Raw genomic sequence first — 21711 nt, forward strand, 5'->3', positions numbered from 1 at the left:
ATAAGTGTTCATGAACCGTTCGTGAACACATTATATCCTTAACGAATGAACATGTTCGTTCGGTTCGTTTACAGTCCTATTGCTAGGTGTTTATAACTAATTATTTTGACAATGTGTAAGTTTATACTAAAGTGATATATTGATGATATCCTCTCCAACTCTCTTGGAAAAAAAATGTGTTACAGACAAGGAGTGTAGGCTACCAAAACAACTTATACACGATATAGACCTAGGCAAAAATTCGAGAAAAATAAGAGTATGAGAAATACAACAACAAATGAATATTGGTATAACGTTTATTAGAGAGACAAAACACAGGTAAATTGTTCACCATAGACCTACACTTTTATTACTTTTAATATTTTATATATTTATATATTTATATTTACTTATATTTGAATTTACTTAATGATTATTTACATTTGTAATTGTAATGGGTATTGATTTTAATGATCATCTATTCATCTTATAGGAATAATGCAACTCTTACCGACATTTACGGATCTTAAACTTTAGAATATGGGGGCCGAAGAAAAAAAAAATAGGGGGCGGGGGGGGGGGGGGGGGGTCTCAGTGTATATAAAATTGTCGATAAAATTTACATTTTGAAGCGAAAAAAAGAGGGTCAAGCCCCAACTAAGAGCCTCCCCTACTTATCGATAAGTAAAAGATGCGCAACACCACTGATTAACACTTAGGTAGCGTTTGGTATGAAGGAATGAAAGGTGGAATGGAATAACTGCAAATAACTACACCAATAACCCACCCACTTAGTACACTACTAAATTAACTGCAAATAGGAAATACTAAACAAAAGAATTACATGAGAGACATGGGGTGTATGCAAGGAGACGTGGGTATCAAATTCATGCTTTTTTCTTGACAAAATACACAAAGCTCTTAAAAAATTATTTGTGAAACCAATTAACCAACAACTTTTTTTAAACGGCAAATTAGATAACTGACGGACTACTGAAGTATCATCGTGTTACCAGGCACCAGCGGAATCGAACACATGACCTATTGGTCCCAAAATCTTATCCCACCAACAAGATGCCACTATGCTATAAAGCCATATACAATTAACCAACAACTTAACATATATAGTCACTATATTCATCAAACACATTCCTCAAATTTCAAACTTAAAAAAAAAACAATTCATGTCACACTTCAAACCCAAACATGATAACAAACACATAGCATAAAACAACATGCATGCATGCTCCTTTGAGCATAAAATCTCACACAAATAACATTATACACATAGTAATATGTATATCTCACTTGTCCCCTTGGCTCTGGCTTGTAGGTGAAGGTGGGTACCCAATCCCATGACGAGTATTAGGAAACATCATAAAAACCGACCCCGAAACCGTCCCAATAAACGGAGGCACCACCATCATCAACATCTTCTCATTCGTCTCAAACTCAGGGTACAAACACTGAACAGTATTATCATCCAACAAAGCCACAACCGCGAAAACCACAGCCGCGAAAGCCGCATGCACAAAGTCTCCAACCCGAAGCTTGTACTTTGAGACGTCAACACTAGAAGATTTTTCTGGGGATGGCCAGATACCTTTGGGAGTGGCTATTATGTAGCGGGTAGATCCCTCTTCGTCTTCGTAGCTGTCGGTGAAGGAGGAGAAGATGCAAGAGAGGCCGCAAAGAGCGATGAGGATCGAGGTTAGGTATTTGTTGATGGTGGTGCAATGGCCGTTGTTGGTTAGGACCGGGTTTAGGAACTGGAAAGTGAAGACAGTGCCGGTTGGAAGGAGTTTTATGAGGTTTCCGACGCCGGAAAGTGTCTTGTTTTTGATGGTTGTGGCCATTTTTGTGATGTTTTGGTTTGTGAGGTTAAGGATGTAGTTGTATGTGAGAGATTTATAGAGGTTGTGTATGAGTGGATACATGTATACGTAGATGTGTATATATATGCATGTATAGATATGTAATATGTGTGTGTTTAGAGAGAGAGAGAGAGAGAGAGAAAGGCTTTGATTAGAAGTAGGGTGAGGTAGCAATGGGTTACTTCTACTCATCAATTAACAAACGGTTCTTCTAAGGTTTATGCAAGTCTTTCTTTAAATAATAAAAAGTATAAATATTCTTATAATTAAGAAAAAAAGTGTGTTGAAATGTTCCAAAATTAGTTCAACGTGTTAAGAAAAAAGGAATTTATCTTTGAAATTAACAAAGAGGATTAAAGGTGGATTTCAATGGATGTCATTGAAGGTTAAGAATGGGTAGTTGAGAGTGGGAGATTTTAGTGTTTAAGTAATTTCCCCTAGTAAAATAGTTGTGTGAGTTACTTTCACTATTCAATTTTGTATAAATTTGTATGCTTACAGTACTTTCACTCATTGCATAGCCTACACTTATTTATCTAAATTTTCTTTTATACATTCATTGCACAACCTCCATTTAGGTGAGTTTTGTTAATGCTTTGACTTAGATTTTTTTACTATGATAATATTTTACGTTTTATTCTAAATTTGACGAGTTAATTTTGCAACGCACGTGTCTGGTTCAGTGTTTTTACGTCTATTTTTTGTTTGGTTTCACAGTCCCGCGCAACGCACGGGTACTAATAACTAGTTTGATTTAAAAGGGGTTTACTTTGGGTGGACGAGGTACCCCTTGAAACCCTTGTGCTGGTATCAAAACCCGTGTGGGTACATCGCCGTCACCCTTTACGGTAGTTAATTCGGGTACCGTACACGGGTACCACTCACCGAATACAATTCGGAAATTGAGGCGTTGGGTTTGGCCAAATGAGACTGTTGGAACAATAAAAAATATAACAAATTTTAACCCCATAAATATAGGGTGGGGTTCTAGAGTGAACACTACTACTACACTAGTGTATTTGGGAAGGGTTAAAATACAACATCAAAAAAAGAATTTACAACATCAAATAGTTCATTTCTTCTCTCAAAATCACTCTTATTAGCTTTTTTACACGTGTGTAAATATAATAGGGTTGTTCATGAGCCGAGCCGAGCTAGGGCAAGCTTGAGCTCGGCTCGTTATAAACAGAGCTGGCTCAGCTCGGCTCGGCTCGGATTTGAAACCGAGCTGAAAATCTAAGCTCAGGCTCGGCTTGGTTTTAAACCGAGCTGGCTCAGCTCGGCTTGGTTTGGCTCGATTTTAAAATAAAAATTAATACATAGCTCTCAAAATTCAGTATTCTAAAATATTATTCAATACTTCAAAAGAACATATTCAAAATAAGTTCAACCTAATAAATTACAAGCCAAAATCATGTTCAACAATGCAAAATAAGTTTTATATTTCAAGTAAATACAATATTTGTTCGTTAGCACGGCAATCAACATTTAAATATGTCATAGATATCAAACTACGAGACTAAATACATGTAAATAATAATCACTTTTTTGTAATATATTATATGTATATAAAAATAAAATATTTTATAAGTAAAATAATTCGAGTTAAGCCGAGCCGAGCTACCAAGCGAGCCAAACCGAGCCAATTTGGCTCGGCTCACTTTCAAACCGAGCCATATCGAGCGAGCTTTTTCCGAGCAAAATCCGAGCGAGCTCCGAGCCACGAGCTTTTTGAACAGCCCTAAAATATAACAAATTGACACATGTGTAAAAGGTAAACTTACACATGTGTAAATTTTCTTTATTTACGAATTCACTTAATTTAAATTTGTAAATTTAATTTCTAATATTGTATTCGAATAAAAATGATAAGTGCAAAAACAAATTTTGAATTTGAATTGTTTTTAACCAAATTCTCGTGGTTTTTTCATTCGTTCTCACAATATTTAGCATTCTTATTTAAACCTTTCTCTATATACATATATCACTTTTTTCACAAACAAACTTTACAACCATTTCTCCTCTCCCTATATTTTTTTACTGCAAGATGGATAATGATGATCAAGGGTTATTCATTTCACCCAATAATTGCGATGATATATTCTCCAACGATAGTAGCCTCCAATCTCTAATGAATGTTGTCGTCCAAACCGAAGATGAAGACACAACAACATCTAAAAGTCGATATGTGCCATGTGATCGCAAAAAAGGTCACCAAATTTTGGTGGAAGATTATTTCGTCGACAACCCAAAATACAATGAAGATACGTTTCGAGAACGAAAAAGGTTACAAAGTTCTAATGGAGATTACATGCATGTAATATTTATTCATGCTTTCGTATTTTGATTTTTTTTAGTTTGAATTAAATAATATTTTAATAAAAATGAAAGTTTAGTTTTCTTTGTGTTTTTAAATGTATTATTTAATTTTAGTTAAAAAAGAAAAATAGTTTAGAACACTTAAAAGGAGTGACGCCAATGATTAAGGTATTTCAAAGTAGTTGAGGGTAAAAACCGTTGCGCATACACCCTTAAGGCGAAAAGAAATGTGAATATATATCTACACAAGTTAGAAAGTTTGAGACTTTCGAACATCGATGTACTATCGGATTTCAACATGGCAGTGCCCCCTTGGCGGGGTCCATGGGGCTGATCCCCTTAGACAGGTTTTTTTTTAATTGAGAGACAACAAAGATGTTTTTTAAGCTTGAAAAGTTACGAAAAGAAGTCTTGTAAATTGAGATTCGATTATATTGGAGGTACTATAATTATAAGAATGTAAGCACCCGATTTATATAACAACTAAAAATCAATACTATTTAGCAATGATTGGTTAATCAATGGAGTTCACAAGTAAAAATTAACCTTTATCCAGAACCATATCTGTATATAAAACTAAAAATAAATAGTGAAATCACGGAGTGAGATAAGTCTTAGACTCTTAGGGATCATTAGGTTTTGAGTTCGATTCCTATAAGGGAGTTTCTCCCAGATTTAATGGATTTCCTCCTGAACTGGTGTTAGTATATGTGAAGATGGATATGATCGGGTGGTTCTGCTGATGTCCGTCAGTGATCCAAATTTACCGTTAAAAAAAAGTTGGTTTCACTTTACATCCAGTTACACTTCCACCTAAGCCAACTCCTAAGTGTCATTTTCTCCAAGTTTTTTTATTTAATTCATCTAATTATTTTTAAAGACTTTTTTTATTACATCAACAACAAGCCTTTGCTTGTGTTCTAAGTAATGTAATTTTTTACGTATCGAATTCATAAAACCGAAAAAAGTCCCATGTTTCTCTGTAAGGGGATGACGTGAATGATCTTTCGGATAAGGATATTTTTTACTATTTTAGTTATTTCAAACGGAATACAATCAACACGACAAGCAAACAATATATTCATTGCAAAATATACAAAGTATGTATGTCATGTTATATTGTTATGCTACACGTTTTATTTGAAATTTTGGCCTTGTAATTTGTTTAAAGATCGAAATTTCCTCATAAATTGTTGACAGTGAGTGACAATCAACCTAGCTTCTAATATTGAAATTGTCAGCTTGCCACTCTTTCAAGGATATCGTTGGTGTACATCTTTTTATTTCTTTTACCAATCGATATATAGTAGGTTTAACAAGAAGTGGCAATCGGTAAATGTAATCTCCAAAGTCTCATATATTTAAAGTCGTCGTAAATATATCTCTAAAGCATATAAATTTATTGAGGAAGGTTAACGTACATTACGGCTTAACGTACATTATGTACGCGACCAAATTACGCACGTTATGCTGAAAATCACGCACGTTATAAACTCAAAAAACCAACATGCGTGATTATTTCATATAACATGCGTGATTATATCAAATTTTCATTTAGCCCAGGTTTGATCAATTTCATCGAATTGGGTTCAAATTTCTTTTTGTTTCACTTCAAATTGGGTATTGTTCAGTCAATTTCATCGAATTTGGGTTCAAATTCATCGTTGATTTTGAAAAGTTTCATCAAAATATCGACCCTCGAAATCAAACCGTAGAACAGAGGATGAAGAAAATATGACCAATCTTTGATTCAGACCGTAGAACAAAAGATGAAGAAACATGTCCAAGCTTTGATTCAGACCATAGAACAGAGGATGCATGAACATGACCAAGCTTTGATTCGATTAGAGTCAGATGGCAGTAACAATGGTTTCAGATCGTAGAACAGGGGATGCGATTTTTGAAGTAAGAGGTAGGGCATGCGTGATAACGTGCGTGAATATTTGTTTCAACATGCGTGATTAGGTTTTGTTAAGTTTATAACGTGCGTGATTTTCAACATAACATGCATAATTTGGTCGCGTACGTGATGTACGTTAAACCGTAACGTATTTTACACTTTCTCTAAATTTATTTTATATGTATAGATTGATTGTTGTGGGTGAATCTTGACCATACAATTGGATACATATCTCATGCAAGATGAATTTTATCGACAACAAGTTTTAAAGATGTTAAGCAAGTTGTTTGGTTAGTACTTCTATCCACCACAAATTGGAGATTTTTGTTTGACAATTTATTTACACAAACCTACGGATATTTATTTTAGTATCATCTTATTGGGAGAACCGGTGTTCGACAAAGGTGATTGATTTTGATCTTATTTTGTTAGAATTACCAAAAGGATTTCTACAGATGTAGTATGTTGACCCGTTTACTTATGAATGAGCCAGTTTGAGTTTTAACACATCAAACAACAAAATTTAACTATAAGAGAAACGGGTCGCATTGATACTTGATATTGTCCCAAATCCATATGATTGCCACAATTTTAGTAAAAATATTAAAGAAGTAATTATAATTACACAAAACAATATTAGAATATGCCAAAACACCAAAGTTGACTCGAACCCATTTTAACCCAAACCTAGTGACACACACATCTTTTAATAAAACGATATGATTCATGTTTTTCTATGCTCTTTGCAGGTACGTTAACACTTTCAACACTTTCAACGAAAGCAGTGGGAGCCCGACAAAGTTCCAATCTCCTTCAGCCGCCTCCATCAAACATGTCGCAAAATCAAATCCACAAACTTTCGTTCCCAAGGCGTTACACTCAGTTGACCAACCCGTTGACCCAGTTCGAAAAAACTCGCAACAATTTACAACCGTAAATGAAAATCGTCGACCAACTTCATCACACAATCTGTTCCAACCTCCTCCATACCAATCTTCTATGCAAAGATTTGCAAGCATGAATGATATCTCAAGAGGGGGCATCATTCCCACATTCGCAAGTACATCGGGTTTACCTAAAGAGGGATAAATGAAACCAAATGGGCCAGTTTTAGGTATGGCTTCAAGGTCATTTGTCCCTAATGGTGATAGTTTAGATGATGATCTTGATGAGGTTGAACTTTAGAATACAAGTTTAAGATGGTTTTTGGGTCCAATATAGCATAACCACTATTTTGTTATCAATGATACATACCACCCTTCAAGATGTTGATAATTAGTCAAAAGATGTAACTAACATAAATGTAGCAGCAAAAGTATGTGGTTAAGCTGTAATCATGCATGTGTACAACTATTTTGTAATAAATATTTGAAAATACATTGTGACAAATAATCGAATAAGTTTATCAAAAAAGAATCTTCCCTTTTGTACGTCTAAACTTGTAGATGGAAAAGTTACAACCAGAAAAACACGTTCACGGATTAAAAAAAAGAACCTGTTCAGACTTGTTCAATGTCAAAACTCAGCTGAACCAGGTGCTCGGGGGAATGGAATTGTGTCTCGAATGTTATCGATTCCAGTTGCAAATTGCACAAGCCTTTCAAAACCTAATCCAAACCCCGCGTGTGGAACTGCAGAGGACAAAACAATTAGTACAAGTTGCTGACTTTATGTTTTATTCACTTAACAACATAGTTATCGATAGCGAATAGCGACAAATAGTGACGAGGTACCTATATGCTACGTAGCGATAGCGACGAAATAGCGCCCGCTATTTTGTGTTTAGCGATAAGGTAGTTAAAAATTTAAGAAATAAAAATAGCTAATTGTAATTTTTTAATATATATATATAATGTTAATTTTATACTTTTTATGTATAGATTTTGAAGTTTAAGGATCAAATGTAAATTAGTGATGATAGAGGGGGTTAAATGTTAAAATACACAAACTATTTTTACACTTTTATGTAAATTTTCACAAGTTTTAGGGACTATATGTTAACTAGTGAAAAGATAGAGGGGTTAAAGGTTAAAATTCAAAAAGTTATTTAACCCTAAAAAGCTAAACACACAGACCACAGCCGCTCTTCTTCTTCCTGACTTCCGGTAGGTTTCCGGCAGAAATTACAGCACCGGAGCCGGAATTCATGGTCGGAATCCCGCTACAATCACGCTATTCAGTCGCTACATATAGATTGCGAGACCTTGGCGCTTCGCTACGAAGCGCACAATAGCGAACGCTATCTGCGCTATCAATAACTATGCTTAACAATGGAATTTGGATTCAAATATCTTTTCAGAATGTATAAATTTCCATTTCTTAATTCTTATTAGTTGCAACATTTCCTTCTATAACTTCAAATATGCCAATAGCTACCCATTGCCATGCAAACTGTATGATCAAATGATATAGAGTTAACCGCCATTTTCGTCCCTGTGGTTTGTCTAATTATGTCAGTCTAAGTCAAATTTCAATTTTGTACCAGTTCCATCCAAAGAACTAACGTCTGGTAAAACCTGCTGTTTAATGAATGGTAAAAAAATCATTTTCTTTTTTTATTTTCCTTGTTTCTTAAAAGGGGTGGGATTTAATAAGTTCAAAAAAAGGATAATATAAGAAAAATGGAAAATGATGTTTTTACGCTTCTTTAAACATCAGGTTTTAACAGACGTTAGTTTTTTGGATGGAACTGTCATGTTTCAAGAATGTTAGGGACGGACGGAAATGGTACAAATTTGAAATTTGGTCTGGACTGGCATAATTGGACAAACCACAGGAACGAAACTGGCAGTTAACTTAATAATATATTTTTATTATGAGCATATAACAGGCTGTTTTCAAGAAACTAACATATGAATTTAGAAGAAGAAAGATGCTAACCTGTTCCATAACGCCGAAGATCCAGGTACCACCAAAAGCTCTCCTTATTGAGCTTGAGTTCATCTAGGCGGGTTTCCAAGTAATCGAGACGTTCTTCCCTTTGACTTCCACCAATAAGCTCACCAACCTAGCAGACAAAAATATTATACTTAAGTTTATATTCTATCTCATAGGTAACAGGTAATATGAGTAAAACTAAAAAGTTCAGCTAAAAAGAAAAGGGAAATTGGAATTTAATATCCCACTTTCAAATATTGTCACTGGCAGTCCCACCCTTTAAATATTTTTTTCTCACTGGACCTCCGTTGAAAACTTAACTCTGTTAAGTTTTTTTCCGAATTTCAAATTGATGTTTTAGAGCTTTTGATCAGAACGATGATACGAGTCGATTAATGTAAAACTTACCCTGAATGGCGGATCTAGAAAATCCGCCAAGCCGTAACGTTTTATAAATAAGCCGTAACGAAATCGGAAAAACCTCAATTTTTTCCAAAATTTACACTAATTTTTCCGCGCCAAGCCGTAGCGGACGTTGCCCCACGGCATAAGGTAGCTCCACCCCTACCCTGAAACGGTGCTCCAAACAACGAAAACAGTGCTTCAATTAGGGTGTTTAAACTTCCAATTAACAAAAAAAAGCCGTTGGAGCACCGTTTCGAGTTAAGTTTTCATCAATCGACTCGTGTCCTTGTTCTGATCAAAAGCCCTAAAACATCAGTTTGAAATTCGGAAAAAAACTTAACGTGGTTAAGTTTTTTTAACGGAGGTCCAGTGAGAAAAAAATATTTAAAAGGTGGGACTGCCAGTGACAATATTTGAAAGTGGGGTCATTATTGGCCAACCACCTCTAGGTGGAATTATTAAAATCCAATTTCCCAAAGGAAAATGGGTCAAACAGCTTTAAATTCATCCACGGTACTCACGTGTGTTAATATGGATCCCTCATATGTGTGCGTATATATATAGCAAGAGAGAGAGAGGTGCAGTTATTTTGGGACAAATGAAGTTGTACATTAACTTATTGGGAAATTAAACTCGCCATTTGATTGAGATCGATATTATTAGATACACGGTATTCAAAAGACTATTAATTAGAAATAAAAATTGAATGCAAATAATACCCGTGGAACCAGCATATCCATGGCTGCAACAGTTTTTCCATCATCATTTAGTCGCATGTAGAATGCCTTAATATCCTGGATATTTTAAAAAAACTACCACTGATTAAACTCGGTAACAGTTTTAGGTGAAAGAGATGAGAAATCATGCCTTAGGGTAGTCTGTTATAATAACAGGACATCCGTTAAAAGCCTCCTCAGTTATATAACGTTCATGCTCACTTTGCAAATCACATCCCCATTTCACCTATAATAATATATTCAGCATACAACTGGTTGACTCTCAAAAGTCAAAAGTATTTGGCAACTTTAAAATGTGTAAAAGAAGTACCGGAAATTCAAATTTCTTCTTTGATTTTAGAAGCAATTCAACTGCATCTGTGTACGTCATTCGCACAAAGCTTTTCTCAACAACATCCTGTTGCGCAAAATCACAAGTTACGCATATATAACAGGAAAACAAATTTAAAGATGCATGATTATAAGTTGCACAGAATAATCTTACACTCAAACGATCGATGATCCCTTTCTCAATCCAATTGTTGAAGAAATCCATATCTTCCTTGCAATTTTCAAGAACATGTTTCACCTAAAATTTGAAATTTTCCATATTAAATTTATAACTTGATATCAAAGCTCGCCAAAAGTAGCTTCAAACTATGACTTTCTCTATCTGATAATCAGTCAATGTATCTGGATATAAAAGACCTAATTTTTATAATATATTTTTGAACAAATTCATATAAAACGGAACCTTTTATTAGAACAGAGGGGCTATAAGATAATCTAACTACTATAATAAAAGAAACCAACTTTTGTACACGTGTCATTCATTGAAGGTATCCTCAAATCTATATTTATTTAAATAAATAAATAATAAATTAATATTAAATCTTATCATACTTTAATAAAATATTATCCTCAAATCTAAATTGTTAATTTAATATATTTTTAAAACAAATACCTCTTTTATCTACTTATCTTATATTAAATATATAAATAATAAATTAATATTAAATGTTATCCTACTTTATTAAAAATATAACTTTTTTTTATTATTTGGTATATAAAATTATGTTTATTCAACTCGTGTAAAACGCGGGATTTTTAAAGATATATTTTTTTTATTATTTGGTAGACTTTTCAACCCGACTATACACGGGTTTTTTTAAAGATACGACGTTTTTAGTATTTAATAGACAAAATTACATTTATTTAGGATATAATTTTTTTTATTATTTGGTAGATTTTTCAACCCGGCTATACACGGGTTTTTTAAAGATACAACGTTTTTAGTATTTAATATACAAAATTATATTTATTTAATCTGTGTAATACACATGGTTTTTAAAGATATAATTTTTTTATTATTTGATATATAAAATTACATTTATTTAACCCGTACAATATACAGAGTTCATAAAGATATAACTTTTTTATTATTTAATATATAAAATTACATTTATTCAACCCGTGTAATACACGGGGTTCTAACCTAGTCTACCAATAATCAAGGGTCAATGAAGTAACATACGACATACTGGAGATAGGCAGTGGCACATGCCATGTCATCATTCAGGTCCGCAAATGCAAGCTCAGGTTCAATCATCTTCACAATATAAACCAAAATTAAAAACTAAAAAGCTTATTCTTTAGTTCTGTAATGTAAGAACACCAAAAGAATACCCAGAATTCAGCTAAATGTCTAGATGTGTTAGAATTTTCTGCCCTGAATGTAGGACCAAACGTATACACCTGAAAGTTAAAATTTTCCAAAAGTAATAAAATATATGCATGCATCGAATTCATTTAAAAATGTAATTGATATATGAAAGAAAATGTACATCAGAAAGAGCAGTTGCATATGTTTCACCGTTAAGTTGGCCAGAAACCGTCAAGAATGCTGGTTTTTCAAAAAAATCCTGTGAAATTAGAAAGCAACTAATTTATAAAATCTGAAATATTATGTAAGCCAATTATATTATAGCTAAAACATAAAAAATAAAACAAGAGCCTCACTTGTGACCAATCAATTAAACCATTCTTTGTTCTTGGAATGGCATCAACTGGAGAATCAATGGCTTCTTTGGAGCTTGGAATCTGTCAACACGACAAATTTAGCAAAAAAAAAAAAAAAAAAAACTAATTCAATAATAAAATAAAGGAATGATGGATTTTAATAATCCAAACTATTAGCCGTTGGCCGGAAACGGTCCCAACTTCAAGAATAACCAGTGGTGGTCCCACCTTTTCACATGTTGTAAACTAATGGACTTTTACTAACAGAACCTTATTTTCTTTTTGTCCCCTTATCCTTTTCGGTTTAGTAAAAGTCCATTGGTTTACAATATATGAAAAGGTGGGACCACCACTGGTTATTTTTGAAGTTGGGACCGTTGCCGGCCAACAGCTAATAGTTAGGATTATTATATTCCATTATTCCTAAAATAAAAGTAATAAAATTGAAAAATACATATGGTACATACCAGTGTGGTTACACAAAACTGCTCGCCAGCACCTTCACAATCTGAAGCAGTAATAATAGGACTTGCGACCCAAACAAACCCGTTTTCTTGAAAGAATTTGTGCGTAGCATAGGCCAAAGCATTTCTAACCCTTGCTACCTAAAGTTATAATAAATATTAAATGAGTTATAGTCAGCATAACAGAAAGAACTCAACTACGAATCGAGGTTCTCACATATTCCATTAAACCAATTACCATAAAAATATGTTAAAAATGATAGACAACCTCCATAATAAAACTTAATCTCATTATAAATATTATTAAAAAAACAACTCAAAGTTATTGTAGTGTCCGTCACATTGCGCTACAGTAACTCTTTTTGTCTTTTTTACTTTAGCCCTTTCACTTTCAGTTGTTACACTTAGACCCCCTTAACTTTCTAAAAACTTTATGAAATGTCATTATGACCCTCTCGAGTTTTAAGTGGTATAAACTCAAGTTGGTTTACGTTTCGATGTAAATTTTGTCGGGACAACTATAATACGTTTTTGTGCTTATTTTTAGGTACGTTTTCCGTTGGTGTATGTTTGGTGTAATTTTTGTTTGGAAACGAGTGAGGTCAAATATAATACGTTTTCATTAGATGGTATCAATTCGAGTTACTTTACGTTTCGACGCCGCCACAATGCGCGGGAGAAATTTACTAGTAAATTATATAGTGTAATACTACAATCTGACTAAGTTAGCACAGTTATGCGTGTCCGTGCGTGTGTGTGTGTGAGAGAGAGAGAGAGAGAGCTTGTTAGTAATCCAAATCATACCGCACCGAATGTGTTCGTTCTAGGACGAAGATGTGCCTTGCTTCTTAAAAATTCTCGGGTGACCTTTTTCTTCTGGATGGGAAATGATGGATCACTTGTACCAACCTATAGGTATATCAAAAAATCAGATTATAAAATTTTATAAAACACAAATAAGTTTGCTAATTTTCAAATCAGTTTTTAAAAAGTTGTACCAATATCCTCAAATAAGTTTCAGATATATTGATATGTCAAATTTATACCGTAACAAGTTTGCTAATTTTCAACTCTATTTTTTGTTTCTTTCCTTGACTAGGTACCACAACTCCTTGTACACAGACTGATGCCCCCGTTGTTATTAACCCACTCTCAACCTATCAAAAATCCGCAACATAAAGAACATTATTTCTGTAAAAAAGAGAAATCGAACGATGAATTGATGACTAATTTATACTTTCCGATGATATCAGCCAAATGGAAATAATATCATGTAAAAAAGAATTGTAAAAAAAATGTATGGTTTGATGAACAAAGGATCAGTTAAAAATTTAAATGTCTTGCTGCTGGTTGCAGCAAACTTGATAAGACTATTGGTGATTCCAAGTGATTAGTAATATTTAATAATACTATATATACTATATATATGTGTGTATGTGTGTGTGTGTGGAGGAAAAAGCGACCAGATTTTCTAAACTGCAAAACAAGGGAAATGGTTAAACATTACAAGAATGAGATTTCGGAAATCAAATGCCATTTTCTTTTCCAAATATGATTTTAATCTGCTACCTGATCATAACCTTCAGCATCTGAGTCAATCACACACTGCATGTTCGAAACGCATGAACCATCATTCACCTGCACTGAATGCATCACTAAGTAACTATCCACCCAAAACATACATATGTAATTAATTTCACATAGTTTGAAATTATTTGAGCAAAAGGCAATGTTTTCAGAACCAGACCGGACATCGAACGGTCTTCTTACCGGTTCAATGGTCCGACCGGTCCGACCGGTCGAACCGGACGTAAGAACCGGAAGGTATAACCTTTTCTTGTGTCTTCCTCTTTGATCTATTTTTTTTATCCAGTAAAAATATAAATTGGATAACAAAACATAAATTATTAAAATAAGTAAATTTTGATTGGTTGGTGAGCACAATTTCCTATAACCTTTTCTTCTACCCTCTCTCTTATGTCTTCCTCTCAGATCTATTTTTTTATCCCGTTCACCATCATCAAAATAATAACATAGGTAAGCACTTCTATTCATCTATGTTCTTGACAATATCTCCTTCACGATTGTCGATGTTGTTTGGATCTTTCATCACCATCGCAAATCTGGTTCAGATTCGTCATAACCGTCAATGTTCAGATCGGTCATCACCATTTCCGTTCAGTTTGGTCGTTTAAATCCTGACATCCGGTCCGGCCACAGTCACCGGTTAGCCGGTTCAACCACTGGATCGCCGGAACCGGCCGGTTTTTTGCAGAAACGGTTCTAAAGGTATGACCGGACCGCCGGCGGTGACAGTTCCCGGTTTGACCGGTCCGGCCGGCCGGTCCGGTCCGGTTTCAACAACATTGGCAAAAGGCATCATTTTCTTTGACCTTTAACCAAATGTAGCACACATAGCCACATAGGTTACTACAAGTGTGTTATAATTTGCACCAAATGAAGCAAGTTTGCATTCTAAGAGTAATAGGTTTAGGATCATAACATATTTTAGCTTATTCCTTTAAATAGAGGACTTAACAATACAAAAATGAACACATATAATATCAACTACTGCTTAAGATGAAACAAACTCAACGCACAAGAACTATGTACAACTGATTGACCATGTAATACAACTACTATAACGCCCCCTCTCAGGCTCCCCCATTGTTGGAACGGAAATCATGTCAAATACCAAAGAAACTCACACATCCCATTCCTTAAATTCGTCATATTTATTAACTAAAAATCATCATCCGTTATATTTAAATCTCATTTTCGAAAAACCTCACCCATCTCATTCCTTAACTATAAAGATAAGGATATGAATGTTGGAAGATTATAATCAAGAAATCTTATGCAATTTAGTGTAATTGGAATGTCAAATTGAGTTTTAGAAAACATATTTGGGATCCAACCCATTAGTAGTTAGGTAGTTAAAAACGGTTATTTGTTACCGTCAAACACAACCTACAAATAGGTTGATATGTACCGACATTTGTGTGAATATAGTGTGTGTGTGTGTGTGTGTGTGTGAATTTTGTGTGTGTCGAGTCTCTGTTTGTCATTCCTTGAGTCCTTGCACAAATCTCGTGCATACTCCTATTCTTCATCCAAACATAAACCAATTGATCCAAGTTATCAATCGATCCCGGGCCTTCAATGAAGTCTACATAAGTTGTTAAATTTAAAAACTACTATACATACCAAAAAAAATTACCTTAAGATGAGGATTACTTTAAAGAATGGGATGGAGAAGTGATTTTGACTTTTTTATTAAATTTCCCTTAAAATATAAAGATAAAGATAAAGAGAATTGTACCAAATGGGATGTGAATGCTCTTTGAATTTCCAAACTAAAACACATCAATAATCCAATTCTACCATAAACTAAAGTTCTAGTCTCCAAACTACACATACATCATGTCTTCAGAACAATAATAAGACTATGTGTTGTGGGTTGGGGCCTCATGCCCTTGGTTTTAAAAAGCGATAGGCGCACAAAATCGACGAGGTATAAAATTAAGGCGCAAAAGCGGTGGGCTTTTCGTACCCGAGGTGCAAGGTGTTTATATAATTTTTTATATATCCCATACATATCCCATAGGTTTTTAGCTTCTTTTAACCAAAATATAGCTATAAATAAGGCTTTTATACCATTTTACTTACATGTACAAGTCAAAAAACCCAAGGTACGACTTTTTTCTGCAGAAAAAACGCTTCGGATACATGAGGCGCGCGCCTCAGGCCAAAAAGCCCCCCCCCCCCAAAAAAAACCCAAAAATCTGCGTCTTTTGGGCGCTTCTTGTAATTACATATTTACACAAGACGCTGAGCAAAAAAGCCCCAGAAGTTGCGCCTTAGTGCGCCTTTTTTAAAACCAAGCTCATGCCAACTCACCATCTTGGTTTTAAAAGTGCAGCCCAGGTGCGCTTAAGTGCAAGGCGCACACCCTAGGGCTTTTTCGCTCAGCGCCTAGAGTTAGAGTAATTACAAAAAGCGCCAAAAAGGCGCGCTTTTTTGGCCTGAGGCGTGTGCCTCTCGTACCCGACGTGTTTTTATGCATCTAAATGTTGTACCTTGGATTTTTTGGCTTGTACATGCAGCTAAAATCATACAAAAACCTTACTTATAGCTACATTTTGGGTAGGGAAAGCTTAAAACCTATAGCATATATAAAAAATATATATAACTAGCTTGCGCCTCGGGTACGAAAAGCCCGCCGCTTTTGCGCTTCGCGCCTCGGTTTTAGACTTCGTCGCTTTTGTACGCCTCCCGCTTTTTAAAACCAAGCTCACCATGGGGGGAGACACCAAATACCACGCCGCCTAGTTATTGGGGGACGCCATTCACATTCTAGCCGTCGGGTTAACGTGCACTAAGCTCATAGGGTCCACCATTTTCCACATTTCCACTGATCACAACCACATACATATTTATTATTTATTTATTTATTTATCTATTTTCTTTTACTTAATTTATTAGTTAACCCACAACACCTGATTAATGGATAGTTATTCCACAACACATAGAGTAATAGTTCAATGTTACCTACAGATTTTGTTGCAATTCATATCCAAAATGTGAAGAATTACCAAACAAATCATGAATTCATAAACCAAACAAAACATATCGACGTCATCAATTACCTCAATGAACGTGACACTGCTCTGAACACGAAGTGTTCTAACCCAGCCCCTAACCGTTAGGGTTTGCCCTAATTTATCCAAACCCTCACTCTCCCCTCCTTTAATGTCAGCAATCCTCAGCCGCTTACGAAATTCCCCAACCAGTCCCTCAGTAGATTCAGTTTTCAACTTCTCTACGGTCTCGCCGGAAGATACGGTGGCGGATACGACGGTGGAAAAGCGTTGACGATTAGTTATGTAACGGTTTGAGTGGTTGAAGTGGAAGAGTTTGGGTGGGTGATGAGGAGTGAGGATGATTTGGTGTTTGAGTTTGTTAGGGTTTAAGTGGTGGCGGTGGTGGTGGTTGTAGAAGGAGAGGAGGCGGACGGTGGAGGAGAAGGGTTTGAGGCGGAGGGATGCGGTGGCGGGTGAGAAGGCCGCCGTAGCCATTGGTTGAGTGACTCTATCTGAGGTAGCTGCTTGTGGCTTGGCTTACCACATACAGGAATTTTGGCCCGTATTTTGCTTTTCTTTAACGCCTTTTCTCTAACGATATATCAATATGAAATAGAGTTAAATGTAATTTTAGTCCACTGGTTTGGGTCATTTTCCAAATTTAGTTCATAGGTTTTATTTTTCGTCTGTGTGTTAAAAAAGTTTCATCATTGTCATTTTAGTCCATTTGATTAATTTCATCTATTTCTTCTGTTAACGAAAACGGAAATTCGGTCATCTTATATGTAATTATGTTAACTAGAAAGGCAATTCGGCCATATAAAATGACCGAATTGCCCTTCTCGTTAACAGAAAAAATTGATAAAGTTAACCCAGTTGTTACGCCCTAATTCGTATTTGTCAAAAGTCGCAGCGGAAACACGTACCATAAAATTTCTTTCACTATAAATACCTCAACTTATTTAAGATTTAACTTTAACACAGTTCTTTCTCATAAATCCGTCATCCTCTTATTTACTAGTTAAAAACATAGCTTATGTTTACTACATTATGTACATCAACGTTTCCGTACAATCTCTCTAGTGACTCGATCTTCGATCTCCAATCCTTGGATATCCTCATGACTGGTACTACCTGCGCTCACCACATAAAATTTCACATCATTAGTACGCGTTATAAACATACAAGGTTTGTTCACGTTTACTTCTCGTTTCGTTAACTCTTTACATCCCAGCGTTCCCATCCTGATCATATGATCCGTAGTGAGACTTCTTTGGTATTCCTGCGTTACACTTCATTCACCAAGCACGCAACTATTACCGTTAGTACTCAATTTCATTAGATGCATGCGTACATACCTTTCATACAAACTGATACATACCTTTACGGTCACAAATAGCAACTGTCCTACATACGTACCTGCATACATACGTACGTACCTACGTACGTGCATACCTAATTACATCCATCCCTACCTACATACATACATACCTACATTCATACATACATACATACATACATACATACCTACATACATGCATACATATATACATACATACATACATACTTATTACCTGCCTTCACACAAACCTACATACGTGCATACCTTCGTGTATGGATCCTCTCGTGAGCCCATATTCATCTAAACGCATACGTACGTTCTACCTACCTACACACCAACATACATACATTTAAACGCAAAAGACATTCATACGTATATACCTTTCTTACCTCTTTACATCCACGCATATGCTTATGCCTATCTTTATGCATACGTACATGCACCTCTACATACATACATACCCTTCCTACATCGTTACGTACATGCATACACTCGTACATATCTTTATACATGCATACATACACATTTACATACGTACATACTTTAACAAACACGTACTAGATCACGCGTACCTCTTACATAATCATACATCCTTAACATGGGTCTTAGACTTAGCTTTATAGCCCATAAACATCTAAGGAACCATCAAAATCATGTTTGGAAAGTCCACCGTAGTCCACGGATATCAAACCGAAGCCCACGGTACATAAATTAACTTAAATAACAAGATTTCAGCTTTTGGGACTTGGGAAGGCCGTCGCCGACGCCCCTAGGGCCGTCGGCGACGGGCCTTGCATTTACCCGTAGCCCAAAAACCCGTAGACAGGTAATTAACCCGTCAGCACAAAAGCTGGTTTTCTAGAGCCCGTCGGCGACGCCCCCATGCCCGTCGGCGACGCCCTCTAGATTTTGCATTTTTCTGCAGCTCCGTTTCGTCGTTCGTACGCACTAAAACGCGCATAACTTTTGAACCGTTTACCCGTTTAACCTCCCGTTTCTTCCTACATGCTTGTAAATTCATATTCTATCATATGAACTTAAAATCCCACATCCGGATTAAGGAAATTCTTAACTTACATGCATTCGGCTTATTATTATCTTCTAATTATTTGACCCGTTCGTGCATTTATTAACATAATCTGTTTATTTGACCTCAATCTCATATGAACTTAATAATTTCATTGACGCCTATCATAAAAGATTGATTTCTCGGATGTCTAGCGTTCTCTTAACCCGTTCTCGCTCAAAGGCTTATTTTGACCCGTTATGGGTAATTGTGCATTAATTGGTCTATGACATACAAAACCCTATACTACGCTTTCATACTTGACAAAGACATTACTTTAATCGAATAGCTCATTTCCAAACAACTTTTAAGGTCGTTTGCCCGATATACCTATCAAGGGCGTTTTTGTCAACTTACGCTATCCTTAACAACAAAAGATTTCCTTGCATAAGTAACCGATCCTACTACTTAACTACAAATCTTATTCACACATAACTTGCTCGGATCAAAACTAAGATCCGTTTAATACCTCATCGATATCATACAATTCATTTCTATTTGACTTCAATTACCCTATCTAATTAAATTGCATATAACTTTACATAAACAACTAAGAAGTGATTACGGAATCACTTACCTCATGCATCCGTGTTCATATTCGTTTCCTCGCCACTTCTTGACCCATTATCCATCCGTGCTTGATTCCGTCTCGACATGATTCCTATACTTCCATGTCATCGAAATCACATTCTTATTAGCATATTCATTTGTACATGTTGACTATCATATCATTAGTTGTTTCTAACAAGCATAACCCATATAGTCATATCCATATCCATTTGCCCTCATGTAGTTCATCATGTCATTACATATAATGTGTATTGATGTAACATGTAACGTATGACTTCCTAATATCTTACCTTCACAACAAGAAGTTAAATTATGCTTCTTGTTCGTAGTTGACTTCCAGAAAGTCAACAATTCATCTTATTTAACTTTCGACTTATCATTTTATACCCGTATCATCATGATAGACTATACGGACGACACTATATACATTTTATCATACGATTGGTGTGCGTACCACCTTTTAAGCATAACACACAACTAATTCATGCACAATCTTCTAATTTCATACATAGTGCATCAAATCCTTCTACTAATCAACATGTAGTATTTAAAATCAAACATCAATAATATGAACATATTATCATTTTCATCATATCATCAAAACCCACTTCATGACTATTTTTCTAATCACTTACAAGTGATCTAATCTTAAGTTCTTCATAGTTTCTTCATGCTTTTGATATATGTACTACCTTGTAAGCATAGTGTACAACTAGTTCATGCATATCATTCTAATCTCATACACAATTCATCAATTTCTTCCTTCTAGTCAACACAAATCATACATGCATAACCATCAAACCTACAATTATCACATTTCTTCCAATCCTTCTAACAAGAATCCATCATATATAACATGATACATAAATTTTTGAACAAGAATTAGACCTAGATGAGATATCCATGCTATCATCTTCACCCCAACAATTGGGTTTCACCTTTAAACATCAAATTAAGTTAAATCATGCATAATTCATGTTCTATATGGTGATTTTAACACCTATACATGAACAATTTCGTACCAATTCACGGATTAAGACATAACCCACTTCATACAACTTCATAAATCTAAATTTTGAGACATACCTCATGATCCCCTTGAGTAGGTGATCCTTAATTCATGTTTGGTTGTGAATTTGAGCTTCATTTGACTCCTCAATTTGATGATTGTGTTAGAACTAGGGTTTGGTTCATGGGGAGTTCCCCCTGATCGCTCTAGAACACACGAAATGTGTGTGTGCTTGTGTGGGTGTGTTTGTTACTTAAGACATAACTTTCCCCCTTGTTCATCTTTGGTCCCTCAAGTTAGTTCCCTTGTTTGCTTTGTTAAACATTTTATTACATTCCATCTTTTAATAGTTTTAACCATACATCTAAGTAGGTTAATTAGCCTAGTTGTTTATTTCTTGAGGTACCATATCACAGCATTTTAACGAATATAAATATTCGGGTTTTGGGGTGTTACAAATCTACCCCCCTTAAATAAGGTTTCGTCCCCGAAACCTTTCTCATTTCCTCTACACACACACACATTTATGTTTGGCTTAACACCCTCATCACATTCATAAGTAATCATCCTAACTCATTTCATAATTAT

At 35.2% G+C, this 21711-nt stretch overlaps 2 protein-coding genes and 1 long non-coding RNA gene across 3 annotated transcripts; all 3 read right to left on the reverse strand.

Moving 5' to 3' along the window:
* Positions 1–1082: 1082 nt before the first annotated feature.
* Positions 1083–1912, reverse strand: LOC110930571 (protein DMP2). Its single transcript, XM_022173888.2, has one exon. It carries the CDS (start codon positions 1833–1835, stop codon positions 1284–1286), a length of 552 nt encoding a protein of 183 aa, XP_022029580.2. The 5' UTR covers positions 1836–1912; the 3' UTR covers positions 1083–1283.
* Positions 1913–7390: 5478 nt separating this feature from the next.
* LOC110930570 (asparagine--tRNA ligase, chloroplastic/mitochondrial) lies at positions 7391–17786 on the reverse strand. Its single transcript, XM_022173887.2, has 15 exons — positions 17203–17786; positions 14123–14191; positions 13600–13710; positions 13358–13462; positions 12557–12694; positions 12090–12170; positions 11915–11992; positions 11757–11825; positions 11605–11679; positions 10576–10659; positions 10402–10488; positions 10222–10317; positions 10074–10148; positions 8953–9079; positions 7391–7703 (listed from the first exon to the last, which is right to left on the reverse strand). Exons 1-15 carry the CDS (start codon positions 17629–17631, stop codon positions 7588–7590), a joined length of 1740 nt encoding a protein of 579 aa, XP_022029579.1. The 5' UTR covers positions 17632–17786; the 3' UTR covers positions 7391–7587.
* A 273-nt stretch (positions 17787–18059) lies between these two features.
* Positions 18060–21353, reverse strand: LOC110930569. The gene is made up of 3 exons (XR_002587923.2): positions 21201–21353; positions 20122–20205; positions 18060–18270 (listed from the first exon to the last, which is right to left on the reverse strand). It is a non-coding gene; the product is annotated as an uncharacterized LOC110930569 (long non-coding RNA).
* Between the last annotated feature and the right edge of the window lie 358 nt (positions 21354–21711).

This window comes from Helianthus annuus, chromosome 3, assembly GCF_002127325.2.
Source record: "Helianthus annuus cultivar XRQ/B chromosome 3, HanXRQr2.0-SUNRISE, whole genome shotgun sequence".
NCBI lineage: Eukaryota > Viridiplantae > Streptophyta > Magnoliopsida > Asterales > Asteraceae > Helianthus > Helianthus annuus.

Excerpts from the sequence above, each read along its gene's own strand:
- LOC110930571 (XM_022173888.2), bottom strand. The coding sequence starts at position 1,835 with ATGGCCACAACCATCAAAAACAAGACACTTTCCGGCGTCGGAAACCTC.
- LOC110930570 (XM_022173887.2), bottom strand. The coding sequence starts at position 17,631 with ATGGCTACGGCGGCCTTCTCACCCGCCACCGCATCCCTCCGCCTCAAA. Across the intron at positions 11,993-12,089 it reads GTTTAATTGATTGGTCACAA|GATTTTTTTGAAAAACCAGC; the intron begins GTGAGGCTCTTG and ends CTAATTTCACAG. Across the intron at positions 7,704-8,952 it reads TCTTCGGCGTTATGGAACAG|TTCCACACGCGGGGTTTGGA; the intron begins GTTAGCATCTTT and ends TGTCCTCTGCAG.